Source organism: Pipistrellus kuhlii, unplaced genomic scaffold (assembly GCF_014108245.1).
Source record: "Pipistrellus kuhlii isolate mPipKuh1 unplaced genomic scaffold, mPipKuh1.p scaffold_m20_p_34, whole genome shotgun sequence".
NCBI classification, from domain to species: domain Eukaryota; kingdom Metazoa; phylum Chordata; class Mammalia; order Chiroptera; family Vespertilionidae; genus Pipistrellus; species Pipistrellus kuhlii.
The window spans coordinates 2,860,373-2,881,712 of NW_023425534.1; the positions used below are offsets into that span (position 1 = coordinate 2,860,373).

At 55.4% G+C, this 21,340-nt stretch overlaps 2 protein-coding genes across 5 annotated transcripts in view; one reads left to right on the forward strand and one right to left on the reverse strand.

Annotated features, from left to right (window-relative positions):
- Positions 1–21,340, forward strand: part of PARK7 (Parkinsonism associated deglycase) — a 23,889-nt gene continuing 2,549 nt past the window's right edge. The window contains exons 1-8 of one of the 3 annotated variants that reach the window (XM_045570581.1): positions 1–138; positions 1,303–1,414; positions 2,813–2,914; positions 4,904–4,963; positions 6,538–6,607; positions 10,911–10,997; positions 15,035–15,202; positions 16,105–16,124. In XM_045570581.1, the coding sequence (XP_045426537.1) occupies positions 1,325–1,414; positions 2,813–2,914; positions 4,904–4,963; positions 6,538–6,607; positions 10,911–10,997; positions 15,035–15,195 (570 nt within the window). In that variant the 5' untranslated portion in view covers positions 1–138; positions 1,303–1,324 and the 3' untranslated portion in view covers positions 15,196–15,202; positions 16,105–16,124. Of the gene's footprint in view, positions 139–1,302; positions 1,415–2,812; positions 2,915–4,903; positions 4,964–6,537; positions 6,608–10,910; positions 10,998–15,034; positions 15,343–16,104; positions 16,125–21,340 lie in introns of those variants that run through there. The other 2 variants (XM_036460938.2, XM_045570582.1) reach the window with 2 other exon arrangements.
- The window catches only part of ERRFI1 (ERBB receptor feedback inhibitor 1), a 23,599-nt gene continuing 14,674 nt past the window's right edge, over positions 12,416–21,340 (reverse strand). Inside the window, exon 5 of one of the 2 annotated variants that reach the window (XM_045570580.1) lies at positions 12,416–12,427. The gene's annotated coding sequence lies outside the window, so the exon portion shown is untranslated. Of the gene's footprint in view, positions 12,428–19,424; positions 19,431–21,340 lie in introns of those variants that run through there. The other variant, XM_036460881.2, reaches the window with a different exon arrangement.

The following is a 21,340-nucleotide window of genomic DNA, read 5'->3' on the forward strand; positions in this document are numbered from 1 at the left end:
TAGGGCGGCGTGCGTGCGTGCGTGCGTGCGTGCGTGCGTGCGTGCGTCCGTCCGTCCGTTAGTCCGGTTCCGGTTCACTCCCGGTGCGGAAGTGCTGCGGCCGGGAAGCGGAGCGGTGACTGTGGGCGGAGAGGCGAGGTTCGGGTCGGGGCCTGGGAGCTCGGCGCTGGCGCAGGCCGTGGTGCTGCGGGCGGCGAGGGGGCGCCCGGCCCCCGGCTGGACCGTCCCGCGCCGCCGGGGCGGGGCCTCGGGAGGAAGCGCCCCCAGACGGGTCCCCGATTTCGCCGCCTGAGCACCGCGCGGCCTTCTAGTGTAACTAGATGGGCTTTCCGCTGCCAGCGCGTAGCAACGCCAAAACTTCCCAAAGGGTGTGCACAGCATCCACCGGTTTGGTGGAAATAGTAGGAAAATACAGTGTGTTTTGCACGGACAGCAAGTTTTCCAGAAGGAGGAGGGGCTAAAATCTGTGCAGACCCCGGGGTGGCCGCTGTCAATGGAAGAACTGCCTAGTCGGGTTGCTTTGGGGGAGGGGATTCCCACCTTTCGCCCTGGTAAAAAAAAAAAAAAAAAAAAAAAGCCTGTGCTCACATTTTAAAGTGTTACCCCACCTCACCCCCGCCCCGAATTTTTAGTACAGTTATTGGAATTTAAAAAAAATCCCCTCCAAAAATTTTATAGGCCGGTTGCTAAAGACTGTGAATTTAGTGTTTTGCCCATGCAACGCTTTCGTCATTTCTATGTAAGAGAAACGTGCTGCAAAAAGAGAAAACTGCGTTGTGTGAAATGCAAGACCCATGTCCTTGTGTTTCAGAAAACTTCATCTGCAATATGTTATTAGAAATTGGGTTTTTTAAATTTCAAAGAAATTCAGTACGAACATGGGTGAGCAACCATACTGTTCTCATCTCAGAAAACGCAGCCGTTGAAATCCTGTGTAAACCAATAGTAACCAAAAATGCTGCTTTCATAGTCAGGGGTGTTTGTCTATCACAGGGATCCTGCCGCTCTTTGGCCCCTTGAGTTTTTAGCAAAGGCCCGCTTAGGAGGACCCTAATTAAGTTAATAACAATGTACCTACCTGTATAAGTTTTAAAAATTTGGCTCTCAAAAGACATTTCAATCGTTGTACTGTTGATACTTGGCTCTGTGGACTGATGAGTTTGCCGACCACTGGTCTATCAGAACTGTTTCCCTGGGAGGCACTTGGTTACTCTGCCTAAAGATAATCCCAAACTTTAAAACTGTGGCTATTCCAGGATCGCAGTAAGAGTTTTTAAAGTGCCTTTTATGTTTTAAATCCAGTCGTTAAGAACACAGCGAGAAAATGGCTTCAAAGAGAGCGCTGGTCATCCTGGCGAAGGGAGCGGAGGAGATTGAGACGGTGGTCCCCGTAGATATCATGAGACGCGCTGGAGTAAGTCCCTCCCCCTTATAGAAACCAGCTTTGACTTTTAAAAGTCGTTTTGGAATAAAACAGTATTTAACTTGGTGAAATATTTCAGACAGAACAGGCTGCATGATAATTACCCGTTTATCCAGTATCTGCGCTTAATGCTTGTCAGCAGTTTGCCCTGTTTCTGTCCGAGCGTTTCTTGAAGAACAAATGCTTTAAAGAGAGAGAACATTGCAAAGTGCTCCGTGAACGTCCCCCATGCGGTTCCCCTTCCGACCCAGAGATCAAGCGGCCTGAGACTAGTTCTCATCGTGCTTCTCTGTGCCATTCACCTATATAAGGCATCTAGGCCCGTGGTCGGCAAACTGCGTGCGGCTCTCGAGCCACACGCGGCTCTTTGGCCCTTTGAGTGTGGCTCTTCCACAAAATACCACGGCCTGGGCCAGTCTATTTTGAAGACATGGCGTTAGAAGAAGTTTAAGTTTTAAAAATTCAGCTCTCCAAAGAAATTCAATCCTTTTGCTGTTGATGTTTGGCTCTATTGACTGATGAGTCTGCCGATCACTGCTCTAGGCCCATTGTGAATCCGTAAACAGCATTTACTCAGTGCTAGGTATCATTCTGAGCGCTTCTAGAAACTTGTTTGAATCTTACAACCGCCCTGTGTGTAATTGCCATCCTTATTGTATAGTTGAAGAAACTGAGGCAAGAGACACTAAACTGAGTGCCCCCACTGGCGAGTCAGTAAGTAGAAGAGCTGGGAACCCCACATTCCTCCGGTTCTCTGTAGTGTCGGCACGTGTGGGTCCAGGGAGTTCATTTAAAATGGCTGCCCGGTGTTCCTCGGTGGGTATGCTGCCGTCTGTCTGTAAACTCCCTCTGGAGGGTTGTCTCACGCATTACAATACTCTCACGTTCTCATACAGGCGTGCGCGAGGGTTCCCAGGCTCAGGGCCTGCAGGTGAGCGGGGTGGGCGGAGGACCCGCCCAGTGGGTGTTCCTAGATTTTGTTAATGACTCCAAGGACCGGCGTGTTGGACCCACCAGCCGTGTAGGAACCTCCCCGTGGTCCCCCACTCAGCTCTTGGTGTCGTCTGTGCCAGAGAAAGAAGCATTTCCTCGCTCTAATGGCAGCAGCGACTGCACGGTGGGTTAGCGATGGGAGGACCATAAACTTTACCTCCCAAACCAGAACACCTCTGGGAGAAAGGCCATCACCAGACGGGGCGCTGGGAGTGTCTAATCCCCGTCCCAGGCAAACGGACAGACCTCGTTAGTGAATGCATTTCGCCGATTTATTAGCGTAACGCCGGCTGGCTTTGTTGCCTTATTTCCTGTCACTCTAAAACCCCGAACAGATGTGCAGGCGTGACTCTGTTTCAGTGTTAAATACCACGATGACCTCTTTCTTTCTCTCAGATCAAGGTCACTGTTGCGGGTTTGGCGGGAAAGGACCCCGTGCAGTGCAGCCGAGATGTCGTCATCTGTCCCGATGCCAGCCTGGAAGATGCCAGGAAACAGGTTGGTTCTCTGCTGAAGCCTCCTCCCCGGCTGCTGCACCCGGTTCGCGGAGGTCCGTGAGTCCGCCTGAGGCTGCTGCTCGCACAGACCTGCTTTAGGGAAGTGACTTTGCTTAAATATCTTCCCCAGATCCGCCCGCAGGGGAGGGCTCTGCCTTCTCCACCGCGCAGCTGGCAGTCCGGTCCCTCCTGTGCTCAGTCAGAGGCCGGGTGGGCTGGTGGAGTGAGGGGACACTTGCAGGCAGCAGTGTCCTGGCTTCCACGGCAGCCCTGCCTCCTGTTACCGCTTTGTCACTTGGCAGATCAGCCGCCGTGCCCCCATTCATCTCCGAGCCTCTGTTCAGAAGCCGCGCTCTCCCGTGCGGTGAGACAGAGGAGTTGTGTGGTTCCTGTTGCGTCAATGGCTCCTCCCTGGTCAGTGGGTGGATCGAGGAGGAGGAGTTCCCCTTCACTGGTGTCGCTTTTCCAGGGTCTTTAGAATTGTGGTTCGAACTCTGAGGGGTGACCAGCACTGTGGGCCCCTGGCAGAGCTGAGGTCTCTCTCCTCGGGAGCGTGCCCGCACATGGGCACAGAGGCTTTCATGGGCGGCAGGCTTGCCCGGCCCCGTCTGCCAGCCAGTGGGCTCTGCCCTCTTGAGCGGAGGTCTGGCCGGAGAGGAGGCAGAGCCAGCTCTCTGAGGATCCTGGGAGTCTGCGTCCCAGGTCTTGAGCGTCCTGCGCTGCGTGGACCACAGTTCCTGTCTTCTGGGGAGTTGGGGTATTGTGGTGGTGGATCGTGGGGTGTTGGAATATTGGTATTTACATGTCAGTGGTTGAAACTTCCCAAGAGGCACTTCACAAGCGAGAGTCGAAGTAAACGTTCCTTCTCTTCTCCTTCAGCCCGTTGTGTTTCAGATCAGTTGTTTTCTTTGTGTCCATGCGTGGGCCCGTTCAGAATCGAAGAGTAAAGGAGAATCTATGCTTCACATATTTTCTTTTTAGTGTTTAATTTTGCTTTGTTTTAAAACACCAGTGGGATGTTTATAGTATCTGAAAGTAATTCTAACTAACAGATGTTGCTCTAAATATAGGCTACATTTTCATTTTGTAATTTGCTTAATGACTACATTTTTAAAACTTTTTAACATCTGAAAGCCTTATAAGTTTGTCATTTCAGCAAATTGGAAGTCAGTAGAATTCTAGGGTTTTTTGGTGATTGGGACACTAAAAAATTACATCATATTTCTCCCCCAAGTTTCATTTCTCATAAGGTTAAAAGTATTTTTCTTTGCCTGTTACTTAAAATTTGTTTTTCTTTTGACTATCCTTCATTACTGTGTACATTCTTTTTTTTTTTTTTTTTTTAATATATTTTATTGATTTTCTACAGAGAGGAAGGGAGAGAGATAGAGAGCTAGAAATGTCGATGAGAGAGAAACATTGACCAGCTGCCTCTTGCACACCCCCTACCGGGGATGTGTCTGCAACCAGCATACTTGCCACTGACTGGAATCGAACCTGGGACCTTTCAGTTCGAAGACCAACGCTCTACCACTGAGCCAAACCGGTTTCGGCTCTGTGTACATTCTTGTCGAAAAAGAGCTCTCACGGTGCAGACACACAGAAAGTTATTAATACAATGCGATGTCTCATTCTCTCCCTTCCCTCCATCCCACTGCTCCCCATTAGCTGTTGGAGTATCTCCTTTGTGAGTGTTTGTGTACACATGTGTCTGGTGTGTATATCATACATGTACATCTGCATGCGCGCACACGCAGTTTTTACAAGGAGGAGGTCATGCTACACCTACTCCTGCAACATGGATGTCCTCATGCACAGACTTTCTGCATGTTTTGCTGGTTACAGCATTTCATCATAGAGATACACCTTAATTTATTTCACTTTTCGGTGAACAGTTTTTTTCTGTGACCCATATTTAAAATAAGAAAGTTTTACTGACTGTCGTGTTCATGCACATTTCACATGAAATGTTATTTTTAAACTGTCACAGGGGCCTTACGATGTCGTGGTTCTGCCGGGAGGAAACCTGGGTGCCCAGAATTTGTCTGAGGTAAGCACAGAGTCTGTGTGAGGTAAGCACAGAGTCTGTGTGAGGTAAGCACAGAGTCTGTGTGAGGTAAGCGCAGAGTCTGTGTGAGGTAAGCACAGAGTCTGTGTGAGGTAAGCACAGAGTCTGTGTGAGGTAAGCACAGAGTCTGTGTGAGGTAAGCACAGAGTCTGTGTGAGGTAAGCACAGAGTCTGTGTGAGGTAAGCACAGAGTCTGTGTGAGGTAAGCGCAGAGTCTGTGTGAGGTAAGCACAGAGTCTGTGTGAGGTAAGCGCAGAGTCTGTGTGAGGTAAGCACAGAGTCTGTGTGAGGTAAGCGCAGAGTCTGTGTGAGGTAAGCACAGAGTCTGTGTGAGGTAAGCACAGAGTCTGTGTGAGGTAAGCACAGAGTCTGTGTGAGGTAAGCACAGAGTCTGTGTGAGGTAAGCACAGAGTCTGTGTGAGGTAAGCACAGAGTCTGTGTGAGGTAAGCGCAGAGTCTGTGTGAGGTAAGCACAGAGTCTGTGTGAGGTAAGCACAGAGTCTGTGTGAGGTAAGCACAGAGTCTGTGTGAGGTAAGCACAGAGTCTGTCTGAGGTAAGCGCAGAGTCTGTCTGAGGTAAGCACCGCATACAGACAGGGTGTCAGCGTGGGCCTGTGTGCTGTGGATTTGCTGTTATTAAATATTTCAGGAAAGGGGTGGGAATAGAATAGGAACAGGTGAAGTGAACAATCCGTCTTCATTTAAAAAAGCCGTTTCTGATGACACATGCTACAGAAGGCAGTCAGGCTGGTGGACAGTGGCTTATGAACACAGTCCGGATGTTAGAGCACATTTCCCCTCTGAGCAGCAGAAGAAAAAATGTATGTTCCATTCAGGTTACGCATGGAGGGATAAGAGCTTAGCGTCTCCTCGCCAATGGGGAGGGGCCGCAGGGGCTGGGCTGAGGCACGTGAGGAGTCCCCTGCGGGAGGGGGGAGGCGTGGCCAGGCTCGGGAAGCAGGCGGAACCAGCTCCGGGGCTGTGGGCCTGTCCTGACTTCGCAGCTGAAGACGCCCAACACCACAGTCCGTGTGTCCACCTCTTTTTTCCTCGGAGTACGAGGCTGGACACTGACAGGGAGAGGGGGACACTGTGCCCAGGGAAAGCTGTTTTCCTCGTCTCCACTTCAAACAGCTTTTTAAAATAAACATTTTTATTGATTTCAGAGAAGAAGGGAGAGGGGGAGAAGCTGAAACATCAATGATTAGAGAGTATCATTGACCGGGTGCCTCCTGCATGCCCCCTGCTGGGGATGAGCCTGCGGCTCAGGCATGCACCCTGGTCGGGAATTGAGCCACGCCAGCTGGCAACTTCAAACATCTTTAAGGAAAGGATGCCTTTCTCTTATATCATTAAGTGCCTTGATTGGGTTTAGGGAGGAATGTAGAAACATGAGTTTGATAACTTTTGTATTGGAAATATTAATATCTAGAAGTACTGTTTAAAAGTAGTTAGGTTTCAGATCTTGTGGAGTAGGCTAAGCTCAGGTTCTGTGAAGTTGCTGGCCAGCTGCTGGCCGGAGGCTCACTGGGGACTCGGTGTGTTTGTCCGCACAGTCTGCCGCTGTGAAGGAGGTCCTGAAGGAGCAGCATGGCCGCCAGGGCCTCATCGCCGCCATCTGTGCAGGTACGTGCGGACCGGACCCTCCGCCATGGGCGGCGGCTTCTCCCCCAGAGCCGCCTGACCGGGGCTCACCCACGAGACCGTGTCCGCGCACTTCCTCCCCTTCTCAGAGCGCGGAAGCTTCTGGACCGGCTCTTGGTTTGGGTGCATGAAGGGGGTCATTTCAGAAATGAGAACAGTTCTTTTCTGCCTCCCCGTGCTTTGGCGGCCCTCTGATACACATCATGTTTCTGTTTGGTTGACCTCGGAGGAAAGCCAGGCCCCCAGGAGTTCAGTAAACAGCTTGTTACAGCAATCTCCATGCCAGGAAGGACTCTGCCAGCACCGTCAGCACCAATCGCTGCCAGAAACGCAGCCCTGCCCGTGGATCCCAGGCCTCGGCGCTCCTGCCTGGCCCTCGGTGCTGGTGCTGGATCCCACTGCCACCGAGTTTAGAGGAAGGTCATTGTGCTTCATAGATGCCCCCCCCCCCCCCCGCTTAGAAACTTAGAAATGTTTTTATTTCAATACCATTTTTTTAAGAGGGAAAGAGATGGAGAGAGAAAAACATGGATGAGAGGGAAACATCATTGCTCGGCTGCCTCCTGCACACCCCCGTGGGGACGGACCTCCACAGTGTAATTTTGTCATCGGTGCCTCCTTGTCATAGGCTTTTATTAAATGCTTGTCAAGCGTGAAGTGAATGCAAGTCTGGTGGAATGGATTGAATGGTGAAGTGATGTTTTCCTCAGTACGGTGGAGTTTTTACAATAGTTGTAGGTCAGGGATTCTCGGGACGGTATGAGAGCTGTGGTGGCCAGCGTCATCTCAAAGGGGCTGGAAGGTCAGCAGATACGATGGAGACATAATTTGCCTTTTTCCTTCTGGCTCTCACAGGAGGGATAACAGAGTGCCGATGTTTTTATTCGGGCAGGGTGTGTGTGCTCAAGCATGGTGTTGTAAGGTTTCCAGCTTTAATTTCTAGCTGGGCAGTTATTAACTACGAGAGAGAACCCACATGAAAGCTAGCGGGTTCCTAGGACCTAACTGTTTGAGAACCGCTGTGTGAGAGACGGGAGCGGTGGGGACTGCCCTGCAAGCGCTGTCCTAGGATCCTGCTCAGCACCAGCTTCTGGGCCTGCCCCCAGGCCCAGGGGCTTCTTTGCTGGGGACTGTCAGGCAGCCCCTGCAGCGGCGCCCTCTATGGGGAGGGGAGGAAGGCGCAGGGCCGCTTGGCTATAGGGACTTGGTCCAGGTGCCCCAGCCTCCATCTTGGTGCTCTCCAGCAGGAGGAAAGGAGACCTTGGGGCTGTTCCCTGCAGACTCTGCGGACCATAAACCACATGTCAGCTCGTCCTGTGTCAGGGGTAGCAGGTTATCAGCCGCATCTGGTGGCTGTTTTCACTCAGGCCTGAGTGCTTAGCCCTAAGCGTCATCTACAGCGACATGAGGAAGTGACAGCTCTGACCGAGTGCTGGTGCCGGTCAGGATCCTGCCCCACTTCCCTGGGTGCTGCGAACAGGGAAGTGTGACGGGAAATGAGGTGATTCTTAGTGTTGCAGTTACAAACGGGGAACAGAGAGAATAGGAACTTGGTCCTAAATACGGAGTGAGTGAGACAGAGTGGAAGGGGACTATTGTGGAAATAAGTAAAGAGCCTCACTCAGGGTGGGGGAAGGAGCCAGCAGTGGTCCATGCCTGAGTCCAGGTACAATCTCAGGGAGCCCTGGAGGGGCTGGGGTGGCTGAGGTGTTCTTCCTGTAAATCACCACACGGTGGCGCTGCAGGCTTCCTCTCTGCTGTCTAAGGGGATTCTGTCTACTGTTCACCCTGTCTCCTGCTAGAGCTCGTCTCAGCAGAATTTGAAGTAACAGTAGTAGTTAAATACCTCTGTCCTCATTTTCCAATCGGATCTGGAAGCCCCAGACAGCAGTAATGATGAGCTCACCATAGTGAGTAAGGCATCAGCAGGGTTCTACCTTCAACCGTGACGTCACTGGAGGCAGCACGTGTGTCGTGAGAGGAGCAGCCTGAATTTCCCGTCCGCCCCCTCCTCACTGCTCAGGCACCTGGGGGATTGCTGAAAACATACGGTCATGTCGGTGATGACTTCTTGTTTTCTGAAAATCTTAGAAAATAAGAATGAAGGGTCATTCGTGAGCTCATCAGAATAAAAAAGTGAGTGATCATTATGCAATTTTTATGGACTTTTAAAACTTGCTGCCATACGTAGCTGTCTCATGCTGAGGATAAAAGTAAGGTGGAGAGAGACATCAGTTATATTTGAGGATTTTGATTGACGAGAGGTAAGTCAGGACTGGGTCTGAAACTGACACCTGGCGTTGGCAGAAAGCTTACGTAATTCCGTGTTGTTTGTTTGATCTCTGTAGCCGCTATGGTCTGAGGAGCCTGTTGGTTGGTTACATAACTGCTTTCTACTTGGGTTCCTGTTGCAAAAGGAAGGGGCGGTGAGAGCTAGTGCTCGGGCTGCTGAGCTGCAGTGTATGGCTGTCCTGGGCCTGGCCACGTGCCCTCCATTCGGGCGTCGGGTGCGATTCTGAAGCCTGTTGTTCTCGGTGCAACGTGAGGGCTTAGAACGTGTGCGTGTTTGTGTGTGTGTCTTAGAGAAAAAAGGGAGACTAACTTTAAAAAGTCTTTAAGATCATATAACAATGGTTTAAAACCTTCTTGGTTTTAGTCCTTATTTGAGGAACCTGTTACAAAATCTGCTTGTTGATGTTGACCATACCAACATGACCATACATGTTGATAAATCTCATTTTAAGAGGAAAGATACAGAGGATCGCAAATCATTTGTGTGTGGTTCTTCTCTTCAGTAGCTTTAGAGCTTCATCTCTCAGACGTGCACACATTTCATGGGAAACTCCTCCAGGGCGGATGGTGTTCCGCTCATTTTAATGCCCTCCTAGTGCACCTGGTCCGTTTGGCTGGCTGGATGGCTGGCTGGATGGCTGGCTGGATGGATGGCTGGATGGATGGATGGATGGATGGCTGGCTGGATGGATGGATGGATGGATGGATGGATGGATGGATGGATGGCTGGATGGATGGCTGGATGGCTGGCTGGCTGGCTGGGTGGCTGGGTGGCTGGGTGGCTGGGTGGCTGGCTGGATGGATGGATGGATGGATGGATGGATGGATGGATGGCTGGCTGGATGGATGGCTGGATGGATGGATGGATGGATGGATGGATGGATGGCTGGCTGGATGGCTGGATGGCTGGCTGGATGGATGAATGGGTGGATGGGTGGATGGGTGGATGGGTGGATGGGCGGCTGGATGGCTGGCTAGCTGGATGAATGGATGAGTGCAGGTTTTTTAGATTCAAGCGGGAAAATAAAAGTGCTCTCTAAAATAGCAGTGAGGCCCAGGAGTTCGGAGGGACTGCTATGGAACTAAAATTTTCATTTGTCAAGAGGAAGGATGGGCTTTTTCAGATGACAAGGGTCTCCCCATCTTGTACCCCTGACATGCATACTGCCTGTTCCTTGAGGCGAGGCCACAGTCTGTTGACCTGTGTGCTCCGACCTTAGGTGTCAAAGTGAGTCTTTTTGATGAAGTGGTTTTTGATGTTTTTGATTTTGTGCACTTGCCAAAAGTGCTCGGGAGATGGTTTATTATAAACACCAGAGGCCCGGTGCACAAAATCCATACACAGGCCTGGACTGCGATCAGGGCTGATCTGTGGGGTGATCAGCAGGGTGATTGGGGTCCCTCCTGGCGCCAGCCTGGCCCACCAACCAGTGGGGTGATGGGGGGGCAGGGGCAGCAGTGCTGGCCTGCTCATCAACCGGCCCTGTCTCTCTCCCCGCCCCCTGCCGCTGCAGGTCCACCTCCGTCTGTGGGAGGTGATGGGGGGTGTGGCAGGTGATGGGGGGTGTGGCACCAGCCTGCTTGCTGGTGGGCCCCGCTCCTGCCACTGCCTGCTCGCTGGCTTGCCCCACTGCCAGTCGCCTCCTTCTGCGGGGCTCCCGGCGGGGCAATCAGGAGGGTCCCCGCTGGCACCTGTCTTGGCTGGCCTGGGGCCTGTGGGCTAGGGGAAGCCCCTGCGTTGAACATCTGCCCCCTGGTGGTCAGTGCATGTCATAGCTACTGGTCATTTTGCTGTTCAGTAGATTTGCATATTAGGCTTTTATTATATAGAAAGATATTTTGCCTATTGTACTAACAAGTGTATAACTTCAGAATCATAAGTATATTTTAGGTAAGAGCCTCCTGGTTTTGAAGAATATTTTTGCTTCTGCAATTTTTAAGACATTTTTTTTTTCAATAACTACACTTAAATCTTTATTAATCTTCTTTCTAGGTCCTACGGCTCTGTTGGCTCATGAAATAGGTTTTGGAAGCAAAGTCACAACACACCCACTGGCTAAAGACAAAATGATGAATGGGAGTAAGTACATGCTTATATTCTAAGTTACAAACAGACTTCAAAAAGCTGCACTTTAGCATCGTTTCCCACGGGTGTGATCCGTCTGGAGAGGCTGCCTGGGGGTGAGGAGTGCTGTGCTCCTCGCTTTCTCTGTCAGAGAGAGGCTGACCCGGCAGAGGACTGGGCAGAGGCCGTGCGGGGCCGGGCGGGGCGGCTCCCGCTGTTCCCGGTGGCGGTGCTGGTGGCAGGCCAGGTCAGCTAGTGTTTCTACCAAACACGTTGCCAGTGGCTGAGGGTAAACCTTAACTCGACAGCAGCTGCAGAAAGTGCCCTTTGCCCAGGGTCCAGGGTCCAGTGCACGTTGCTCTCCCGTCAGAGGCGGGTGGCGGCTGCTGCCCGGTGACCCGTTTCTTTTACGGCATCAGCTGGACGTTTTCCCGTGGCAGCTGATGTTCTCAGGTGAGAAAGCACACAGGCGGGAGGGTGACGTAAATGCTGTCCTCCTCTACCTGCTCAGAGTTCTGTGTGTGCCTCTAGAACGTTCTCTACCTCTGCTCATTGTCCTTTGTAGTTTAATGTTTTTACTCCAATGAGAGCTGCTATGTCTTGTCCTGCAGCTTGCTTTTTAAAACTAACGTCGTCTTACATATTTCTTTGTTATTTGTCACAAATGTCTTTAATCCTCTGGGAGGCTTGTTATTTGGAGGCTGTAGAAGGAGCGTGCCATTGCCTGTCCTCAGGAGGGACCTGCTCCAGAGACACCTCCACCCCATGCAGAGCACAAGGGGCAGCATTGGGCAGCTCAGTGTAACCGGCCCTGAGTGTCCACCCGCACCCTGAGCAGCACGGCCTCGGCGAGGGCTGCCTCCTGTGCCCTCAGCAGCAGTGGCAGTGTCTTCTCCTCTGCTGTCTGCCTGGCGTGCACGTGAACTTCTCAGAGAAAGAACAGTCACACCTGTGTGGGTCATGGCACAAGAATCAGACATTTCCAGTACAAACCAAATGAGGATCACTTGGTATTCAACCAGCGTGGAAAGTGAATTTAAAATTCCAGCCAGCCGAAAATCAGCGGATAAACCGGCAGACAAAATAGTATCAAAAGCGGATCTGAGGGTGCCAGCAGCTGACCCAGTGTTTCCCTCCGTCCTGCTCTGGGCTTACGTTTTGAACTAAAACATAAAGGACAACAGCTGACATATCCAACAGCAAAGGAAGCATTTCTCAGTATATTGCTGGGTGTTTTTTTTTTAAATAAATAGGCTTATTTTTTTAAAAATTTGTTTTTCAAGGTTAGGACTAGGGTTAGGATTAGGGCTAGGGTTAGGGTTATGGTTAGGGTTAGGATTAGGGTTAGGATTAGGGCTAGGGTTAGGGTTAGGATTAGGGTTCTAAATAGGCTTTGAGAGCAGTTTTAGGGCCACAGAAAAGTCAAACTGAAAGCTCCTGTGGACCTGTTGCCTCCCAGGTGCGTTTTCTCCAAAGAGACTTCTGTCTTCAGGGCGTTTGCTTGGAGCAAAGAAAATGAAGCCGAAGCCCGTTGCGGCCAGGTGGGCTGTGAGTGTGGGTTTGACAAGTTCCAGTCCTCGCCCTGGGCATCCCCTGCTAGTGAGTGGGCATGCGCTGTTCTCCCCCTCGACGCCACGAGGGGGCGGTAGTGGATAAGGGTGGACCATCGGCTCTTCCTGGTGGAAATTCTGAGAAGCTCCATGGAACATCTTTAAACTTCTTTAACCAGTTAAAGGTGTTTGTTATATTTACTCTTAAAGAGATTGTTAAGTGAGCAACTAGCCATTTAGGATCGTGCCTGCTGCTGCCCAGTCTCGGCAGCTCACCCCATGGTTAGCATTGGGAATGCTCTGGCCTACTCACGTACGTGAGGTCAGTGCATGAGGTCGGCGATGAGAGCCTCTCACACCAGAGGTCTCTGAGGCTGCAGTAGTGTCACAAGGAGGTTTTTGATGTACTGTGTCCCGTTATCTCAGTAGGTCTCTGGATTAAAAATATATAAATATAAATATAAAGTCTCTATATATTATTGATTTCAGAGAAGAAGGGAAAGGGAGAGAAAGATAGAAACATCAATGATGAGCCGAAACCGGTTTGGCTCAGTGGATAGAGCGTCGGTCTACAGACTGAAGGGTCCCGGGTTCGATTCCGGTCAAGGGCATGTGCCTTGGTTGTGGGCACATCCCCGGTGGGGGGTGTGCAGAAGGCGGCTGGTTGATGTTTCTCTCTCATCGACGTTTCTGGCTCTCTATATCTCTCCCTTCCTCTCTGTAAAAAATCAATAAAATATATTTTTTTTAAAAAAAAGAAACATCAATGATGAGAGAGAATCATTGTTTGGCTGCCTTCTGCACGCCTCCCAATGGGGATGGAGCCCACAACCCGGGCCTGTGCCCTGACTGGAAATCGAACTGTGACCTCCTGGCCCATAGGTCCACCCTCACCACTGAGCCGGGCTGGATGGGCTATTTTTTTAATCTTCACCTAAGGAAATGTTTTTGTTTTTTTTGTTTGTTTTAAATGTATTTTATTGATTTTATACAGAGAGGAAGGGAGAGAGACAGAGTTAGAAACATCGATGAGAGAGAGTCATCGATCAGCTGCCTCCTGCACACCCCCCACTGTGGATATGCCCGTAACCAAGGTACATGCCCTTGACCGGAATCAAACCCGGGACCCTTCAGTCCCCAAGCCGATGCTCTATCCACTGTGCCAAACCGGTCCCGGCCTAAGGAAATGTTTTTATTAATTTTTAAAGAGAGCAACACTGATGGTTGCCTCTTGTATATGCCCTGACTCGGGATCAAACTTGCAGCCTGGTATGTGCCCTGACTGGGAGTCGAACCTGTAACCTTTCGGTGTACAGACGACGCGCCAGCCACCGGAGGCCTGTCCTGGGAGATGAAGAGACGCCGTTAGGTGGTGTGAACCACATTGAAGGACAGGAGCCGCGGTGCGGCTTCCAAAGCCATTGTGACACCAGCTGCGTGCTTCTGCGTAGGGGTCGTTACCAGCTTCTCCTGAGCGTCCTCAGGCTCCGGGCGAGGGCGTGGGGGGGGGGGAGAAAATGGGGGGTCAGAGAGTGTGTGCTGCGGGCCGGAGCTCAGGGAGGACCCTGTCACCGTGTCCCGCGTCGCTGCGGGCACCGCCTCCCCTCAGTCCTGGCACAGACAGCTGGCGGCATCCTTGATGCCTCTCTGTCCAGTTCTTCCCTGAGGTCTGACATTGCACCTCAGCAAACCTCAGACCTCCATCTCCCCCTGCTGCCGCCCTCCCCTGCCCGCTCGGTTCCTTCCCTGCCGTCTGCGGGCCAGGCCGGCGGCCGTGCACCGTGACGGGCTCTCTTCCCTGGGCACCGGGGACGTTGGCGAGGGCGAGGCGCTGGAGGGGAGAGCGGGCGGGCCGTGGTTTGCCTGTGGGACGGTCCCTGTGCGGTGCTGAGCGGGTGCAGTGGACGGACCGTCGAGCCGGGGCCGAGGGGCCAGCAGTGTGGTGGGCCCGCCTGTGGAAGAGGCAGTGCCCGGAGCTGACGGTTCAAGCTCAGTCCCTGCGGGCAGGGCGCCGGGAGCCGCGGCTGAGGGAGGGAGGAGGGCACAGGCCTGTGTTGACGCTGCGGCCGTGAGTGAAGAGAATGGGCGAGGGAGCAGGAAAGACCCGGTGAGCTCGGAACGGGGCTTCCACGTGCGAGTGAGGGGACAGGGAGGGCCGGTTCTGATGACCACCTGGGCAGGGAGGCCGTGCGGAGAAATCCCCCGTGTCCGCGTCTTGCTCAGGTGGAGGCGAAGCACACTGCCTGTGACTGTGTTTGCAGAAAGAACAGGGGTCTCCCTCCACAGCCCCTGCCCCTCCCTCCCGGCACGGCCCGCTGTGTGGTGCCAGTGCCGAGGCACACGGCTCCCGCTTAGCACGGGGAGCGGGGCCAGGCGTGAGGGCGCCCGTTTCGGTGTCCGTGCTGTGCTGATGAGCGGTGATGGCGGGCAGGGGTGGAATCACTGAGCGATGCCCGCTGTGCGTGTGGCCTGCAGGACGTAACCCTGTCCTCTCCCGCCCAGACCACTACAGCTACTCGGAGAGCCGCGTGGAGAAGGACGGCCTGATCCTCACCAGCCGCGGCCCGGGCACCAGCTTCGAGTTCGCGCTGGCCATCGTGGAGGCGCTGAGCGGCAAGGAGGTGGCCGAGCAGGTGAAGGCCCCGCTGGTGCTGAGAGACTAGCCCGGCCCTGCTCCCCCTTCGTGTTCGTGCTGCTGGCGGGGAGGCCGGGCGCCGCCCTGGGAAAGGGGCGCCAGGCTTCCTCAGATCCCCCCACGATGTCCCCGCATTTCCGAACCTCGTTACAGAATAAACAGACGGAGCAAACTACCGGTTCCTTCTCTCTCTCCCATTTCTTTTGTGAAAGTAAACTCGTCCTCAGCTCTGAGCAGGCTGGCTGCGCTGGCTGAGTGAGGGGCAATGGCTTTTAATGAGGTGTGCTTGGTCTTCGCCGCGGCTGGCTCAGTGATCGTGGTGTCTGTGTGAGCGAGGCTGCTCTGGGGTCCCGCCCGAGGTGGGGCTGGATGCCGTGGGTGAGGCTGGCCTGTCGGCAGCTCCCTGACCCTGGTGGGAAGGCCCTGACTGAGTCAGTTGGGACATAGTGCGGCCCCAGCGCCCGCGGGGTCAGGCAGAGGTCCGTCCTCGGGCTTCCACGAGGGGACCCTATCTCCTGCCAGCGCACTGGGCCAGTTCCCCAGGGAGACGCCTCCTGAGGCCTTGCCCTGCCCGCCTCCTGCCCTGTGGTGATGCCGCCTTCACGCCCTGTGGTCTCCGTCCTGTCCCAGCAGCTCCCACCCACCAGGGCGTGTGGACCCCAACCTGTGGCTGGCGTCGGGCACAGGGAGCAGCTGGGGCGTGTGGCCGCAGCCGGGAGGGTGGGCTGAGCCTGGGCCCTCACCTGTGGGCCCTGAGGATTGCTTGTTGGTGTGGGCCAGCCTGCACACACACGCACAGACATGCACTCTCACGCATGCGCATGGAACCCCTCTCAGCACGTGTGTAGCCAGGACAAAAGGCGCAGATGAGATCACAGGCTGCCATGACTCGGGTGAACCGCATCTCGGTGGTGGCCGGGCTGTGGGGGCGGTCGGGCCGGGAGGGCGGCCGGGCTGTGGGGGCGGTCGGGCCTGGAGGGCGGCCGGGCTGTGGTGGTGGCTGGGCTGTGGGGGCGGTTGGGCCGGGAGGGCGGCCGGGCTGTGGGGGCGGTCGGGCCGGGAGGGCGGCAGGGCTGTGGGGGGGCCATGGCGGTGGAGCTGGGACCAGGCCTCTTCCATGCAGAGGAGCCGGCTGGCAGAGAGCTCTGAGTGGGTGCAGCCTGTTTCTAGGGTAACAACTCCCAGCTGTTCGCCTGGGAACCACCCGCTCCCACGGACGAGGGTCACACCTGGGAGGGCATGCCCAGGCCAATCAGCCTTCACTGACCAGCCCAGTGAGGCCGCTCCGCAGCGCCCCCCCCAGCCTGGCGCGGCCTTTGCTGCCGGTGCTGCGGTGCCTGGCTGAGGGCGCGGGCAGACACACGGGCTGCGGGCAGCCACCTTGTCACATGAGAACGGCTCCAACACGGGCGTGGAGAGCTGACCGGGACTGGGCTGCTGACGGACCCAGCACCGCCCTGCTTTCCTGTGTCCGTGGCCCGTGCGTGACGGGCCCAGCGCGCAGGAGCGGAGCAGGCCAGGCCTCCGAAAGCCGCGGCTCAGGCCGCCGGACAGAACGGCCCCAGTCCCCGCCCGTCGTGGGCCCGGTCCTGCTCTCCCTCCTCTGCTCGCACGGCGTCGGAACCTGCGGAGCCCAGGCGGCTGGTATCAGACTCGTGGGCCGGTGCCCCTCTCCTGATCGCCCGGAGCAGCCACGCGTGGGGCCATGAGCCGGGCTGCATCTTCACGGAGCGGGCAGCGCTGGCGGCTCGGCGACCCCTGGACCAGAGGCAGCAGGTGAGTCCTTAGGGGACACGTGCAGTTGCTCGGCCTGATGGGCGCTGAGGCCAGCACTGCACGGCGGTGGGTGGTGGGCTGTGGGCCGTGACAGGTCTCGGGTTCATCCCGTCAGCAGCTCGCTCTGTGCCCGCTGTGCTGTGTGCCCGCCTCCGCCTGGGGGCTGTGAGCCCCCGAGAGTCACACCGTCTGACCTCCTAGAGCTTGTGTCGAGGGGGAGGAGGGAAGGCGAAACTGGGAGCATCTGCCCCGAGAAGACACGTGCGGGGAGGAGGCGGGGGAGGCGGGGGGGAGGGAGCGTCTGCGCAGGGACCACGGGTGCCTGCAGAGCTGGTGGGAGGCGGGCGGCATCCAGGATGCTCACGCTCGGTCCAGGCAGCGAGACGCAGGCAGGGGCCTGAGCGGGAGAGCCGGGCGTGCGGGGGCAGCCGGGGCCGGCGGAGGTGAAAGGAGCGCGGAGCCCAGGCGGCCCTGATCCTGCCTGGTGCCCGCTCCCTCGTGGAGGAAGAGGCCCAGGAGGGTGGCTGCTGGCACCTGAGGGTGCCGGGGCCGCGTGCGGGAGGTGGGTAATCCCTGATTGCCAGCTTGAACTCCAGGTCAGATGGAGATGCCATGTCCTGGGGGCGGGCCGTCAGGAGAGGGGCCTTGGAGGTCAGGAGGTGGATCTGAGACACCTGTGAAGTACACCTGTAATAAGGGAAGGAAAACGCCCTGGCTGGTATGGCTCAGTGGATAGAGCGTAGGCCCATGGACTGAAGGGTCCCGTGTTGGATTCCGGGCATGTACCTCGGTGGCAGGCTCGATCCCGGGCCCTGACTGGGGCCTGTGTGGGAAGCAACCCATCGATGTATCTCTCACATAGACTTCTCTCTCTCTCTCTCTCTCTCTCCTTTCCACACTCTAAAAACCAACGGCAAAATGCAGGTGTCAGAGGAACCCCTGGGAGCGAACATTCCAGCCCAAGCCGATCTCTGATGAGATCCTTATCCGTGAGCAGGTGACCGGCGCCTGCTTCTTAGCGCTCACGTGTGTGGGCTCTTGTAAGGACACGTCTGCACTGATTCAGCATCCACGCAGTATGGGGGGTGGGGGAGGTAAGGTGGTGGGGTGCAGCTTCAAAAACAAAAACAAAGCAGGTTCCTGGCTGCAGTCCTCCAACCCTCCCACACCGCTGAGGGCGGACAGGCTGAGCCAGGGCGCCTCCGCGGCCTCCAGCCCGGCCCTGGGGCCTCGGGCCCAGGACAGGGCTTTCTCCCGGCTTCGGACAGGCGTCCTTTCCCTTACACCCGGCCTCCTGGCTCCCGGGGGGGTGTGAGGACATCGCCCAGCTGCCTGCTTTCTCTCCGCGGCAGATGGCGCGTCCTGGGTAACTTGGTGGCTGTTGATCATCACACACCGCAGCCAGTCCCGTCGCACCGGCACGCCGGCTCGGGGGACGCCTGCCGCACGAGCTGGGAGCAGGTGGGGAGCCGAGGTGAACTTTCCACAGAGGTAGCCGGGCCCGGAACGCTGATGGGAGATAACGCTGTGGCAATGCCGTGCAGAGGAAGGACAGCCTGTCACAGGGACTCCTGTCGCTGGAACGTGGTGATTACCCTGCGGTGGCCGGCCGTGACGCACGGGCTCGGCGCCTCCCCCCGCGGGCGGGCGGGCGGGCCCCAGCGCCTTCCCCGTGGCGGGGCTGTGAGCTGGCCACGCGGGCCCCGGCGGCCCCAGACGTGTAATTAGAGGCTCCGGGCCCGGTGATGCGCAGACAAGTCTTATCGCGTCTGGGCGGCCGTGGGTGCACGTTCCCTCGGTGGCGCAGGCGAGCCGGGCTCCGCGCCAGGCCGATCCCGGGGAGCCGTCCAGGCTCTGCCCAGCCAAGGGCCTGCGCGGAGGTCTCTCTCGGTGGAAAAGCACGCGGAGGAAGAACCTGGCTCCCGCAGGAGCACGGGGCCAGCGGGGACCTGGCACACTCACCACCGCTTCCTGCGCACAGCCCGGGGCGCGGCCGGGCGGAGACACCGCCATCCTCCTCCCGCCTCGGCCTCGGCCTTGCACAAGGAGGGCGTGTCCTCGTCCGGGGGCGGCCTGGGGCCCCGCCCACCGCGGGGGACACACAGCAGGCGGTGGTTAAGATGCTTGACGGGGATCCAAGTTATTTCCAAGGAATGAAGGTGGTGCCTGTGTCCCTGGGGCGCAGCCGTGGAGGCCGGCGCGCACTCTCCTGCGGACTGGCCCTCCCACCGGCCTTTTTACTCCGGGGTTGGGGGAGGGCGGGGCAGAAGCTGTAGATATGTGTGGCCACCGGGTCGTTCTGGAGAACTTGCTGGGGCGACATGCTTGGGTCTCTGGCAGTTTTCTGGACTCATAGATTGAGGGGTGAGGGCACTGGAGACCCCCCTCGCTGGCCTCGTGGCCAGAGCTCAGCTCTTCCTCGGCAGGTCAACCCCGCCCCAGCCTTCCCCCACCCCAGACCCCATCTCCTTGCCAGGCGGTGTGGGCCTTGAGGAACAAAGGGTCCTGGCAGGGTGGCCGGGGTCCTGACAGGTGCATCCCGCCAAGCATGCTGGCCCGGCGCGGACATGGCGCTGAGCCTGTGGACACTCGCTCTCTGGGCGCTGCTCCGCGGCTCAGGCAGCAGTGACTTCCAGTGCGAACTTCCAAGTGCAAGGAAAGCACGGGCTGCACACCCTCCCACAGCGTCAGACACCTGTGCTCCCGTAGTGAGGGGAGCACAGGCGAGGCTGCCGGTTGGGACCCATTTGAATCTTCTACAAACTCATTAGTCAACAGAGCCAAATATCAATCGTAAGAATGAAATTTCTTTGAGAGCCAAATTTTTTAAACGTAAACTTCTTCTAACGCCACTTCTTCAACATAGACTCGCCCAGGCCGTGGTATTTTGTGGAAGAGCCACAATCAAGGGGCCAAAGAGCCGCAAGTGGCTCAGGAGCCACGGTTTGCCGACCACGATTCTGCCCTGTTCTCCGCTCCTAACTTTCCCCAAGTAAGTCCCCAGAACTTCTCTCAAAAGCCGTGATTCCCGTGTGGGGAGGGAAAGGGCCGGAACCGTGGTCTGAGACCCAGCCCCTGCGCGACCTGGATCAACATCCCTCCCACGAACACCTCAAGCTCCGGGCCCGGGTTAGAGAGCCAGGCGCCTCCTGGTTGGTCTACCAAGACGGGAGGGAGGCCTCAGGTGTGTGCGCCCCAAACCTCTAAAGTAGGTTAAAGAACTCAATCAGAGAAGGGGACAAAATCTAAAATCCAGCCTAAATCGCGGGCCGAATGGTTTACTGAACAGTCATAAACTGTCATTGTGATGGAAACGCAGCGGAGTGCAGTGATGACAGCGCGGTGCGGGCCACATTGCAAGGCCTGGCGGGACGGATTTGGCCTGCGGGCCTTGTGTTTGACACATGTGCTCTAAAGGAAACCTGATCACGCACCCTCAGGGCGAAGTGCTGGCTCACGAGAGCTGACCCACGTGGACCCTGCAGAAAGCCTTGGCTGTCTACGCGAGCCTCAGTTTACCTTCTCAGCACCATCACCGTAACGTAGTTACACGGCAACGTGTTTTTAAAGCTTTATTAGCTTTGCACAAAATGCCTAGCAGAATGCCAATATTAATTTGTAAATTAAAGAGTAGAGCCGAAGTCCGTTTTGATAGTCACTATTTCTATCTATATAGTGACAATGTCCACTTCCTGGTTTTGATAACGGACTGTAATTAGATACGATGGTAGCAGTGGGAGAATTGGGGGAATGGGTACAAGGGGACCTCTGGGAATTTGTGAAACTTCTTGGGAATCTGTAATTATTTGAAAATAAAAAGTAAAAAAAAAACCACAAACACCTGTCTATGCATCTGTATATGGAGTCTTTTAAGAAAAAGACTCCATATACCCTAAAACTGTAAGTTATGTGGTGAAATAAAGAACTAAAATAAGACTAGCTCAGTACATGTTTTGATTCTTGAATCAGGAGGCAGATGGAGTAGCTCTGACAGAGGGAGTAGCTCTCACAGATGGAATAGCTCTGACAGATGGAGTAGCTCTCCTTTCTCCAGCTATGAAACCTTCTGGAAGGATCTATGGGCCTCTCTTCTGGATGAGGAACCCTCAGAGTGAAGAAACAGCCTCTTGAACACAGTGAAGACGTAAACAGAATGTAACTTCTGTTAGTGTGAGGACCTTGGTGAAAATAAGAGAGGCAGTGCATTCCGATGATGGCGGCCTGGGCAGACTAACATTTACCTGATTTGGAGTTGACTTACAAGAGTCCCCTTGACCACAGCTCTGCTTCCTGCCACCCGTCCTTCCAGACCCAGCCCTCGGGTCCGCAGGGCACTGTCCGGCTCCGCCTGGGCCCGTGCTGACGGAAAGAGGCTCTAAGCGAAGGGAAGCCTTCCG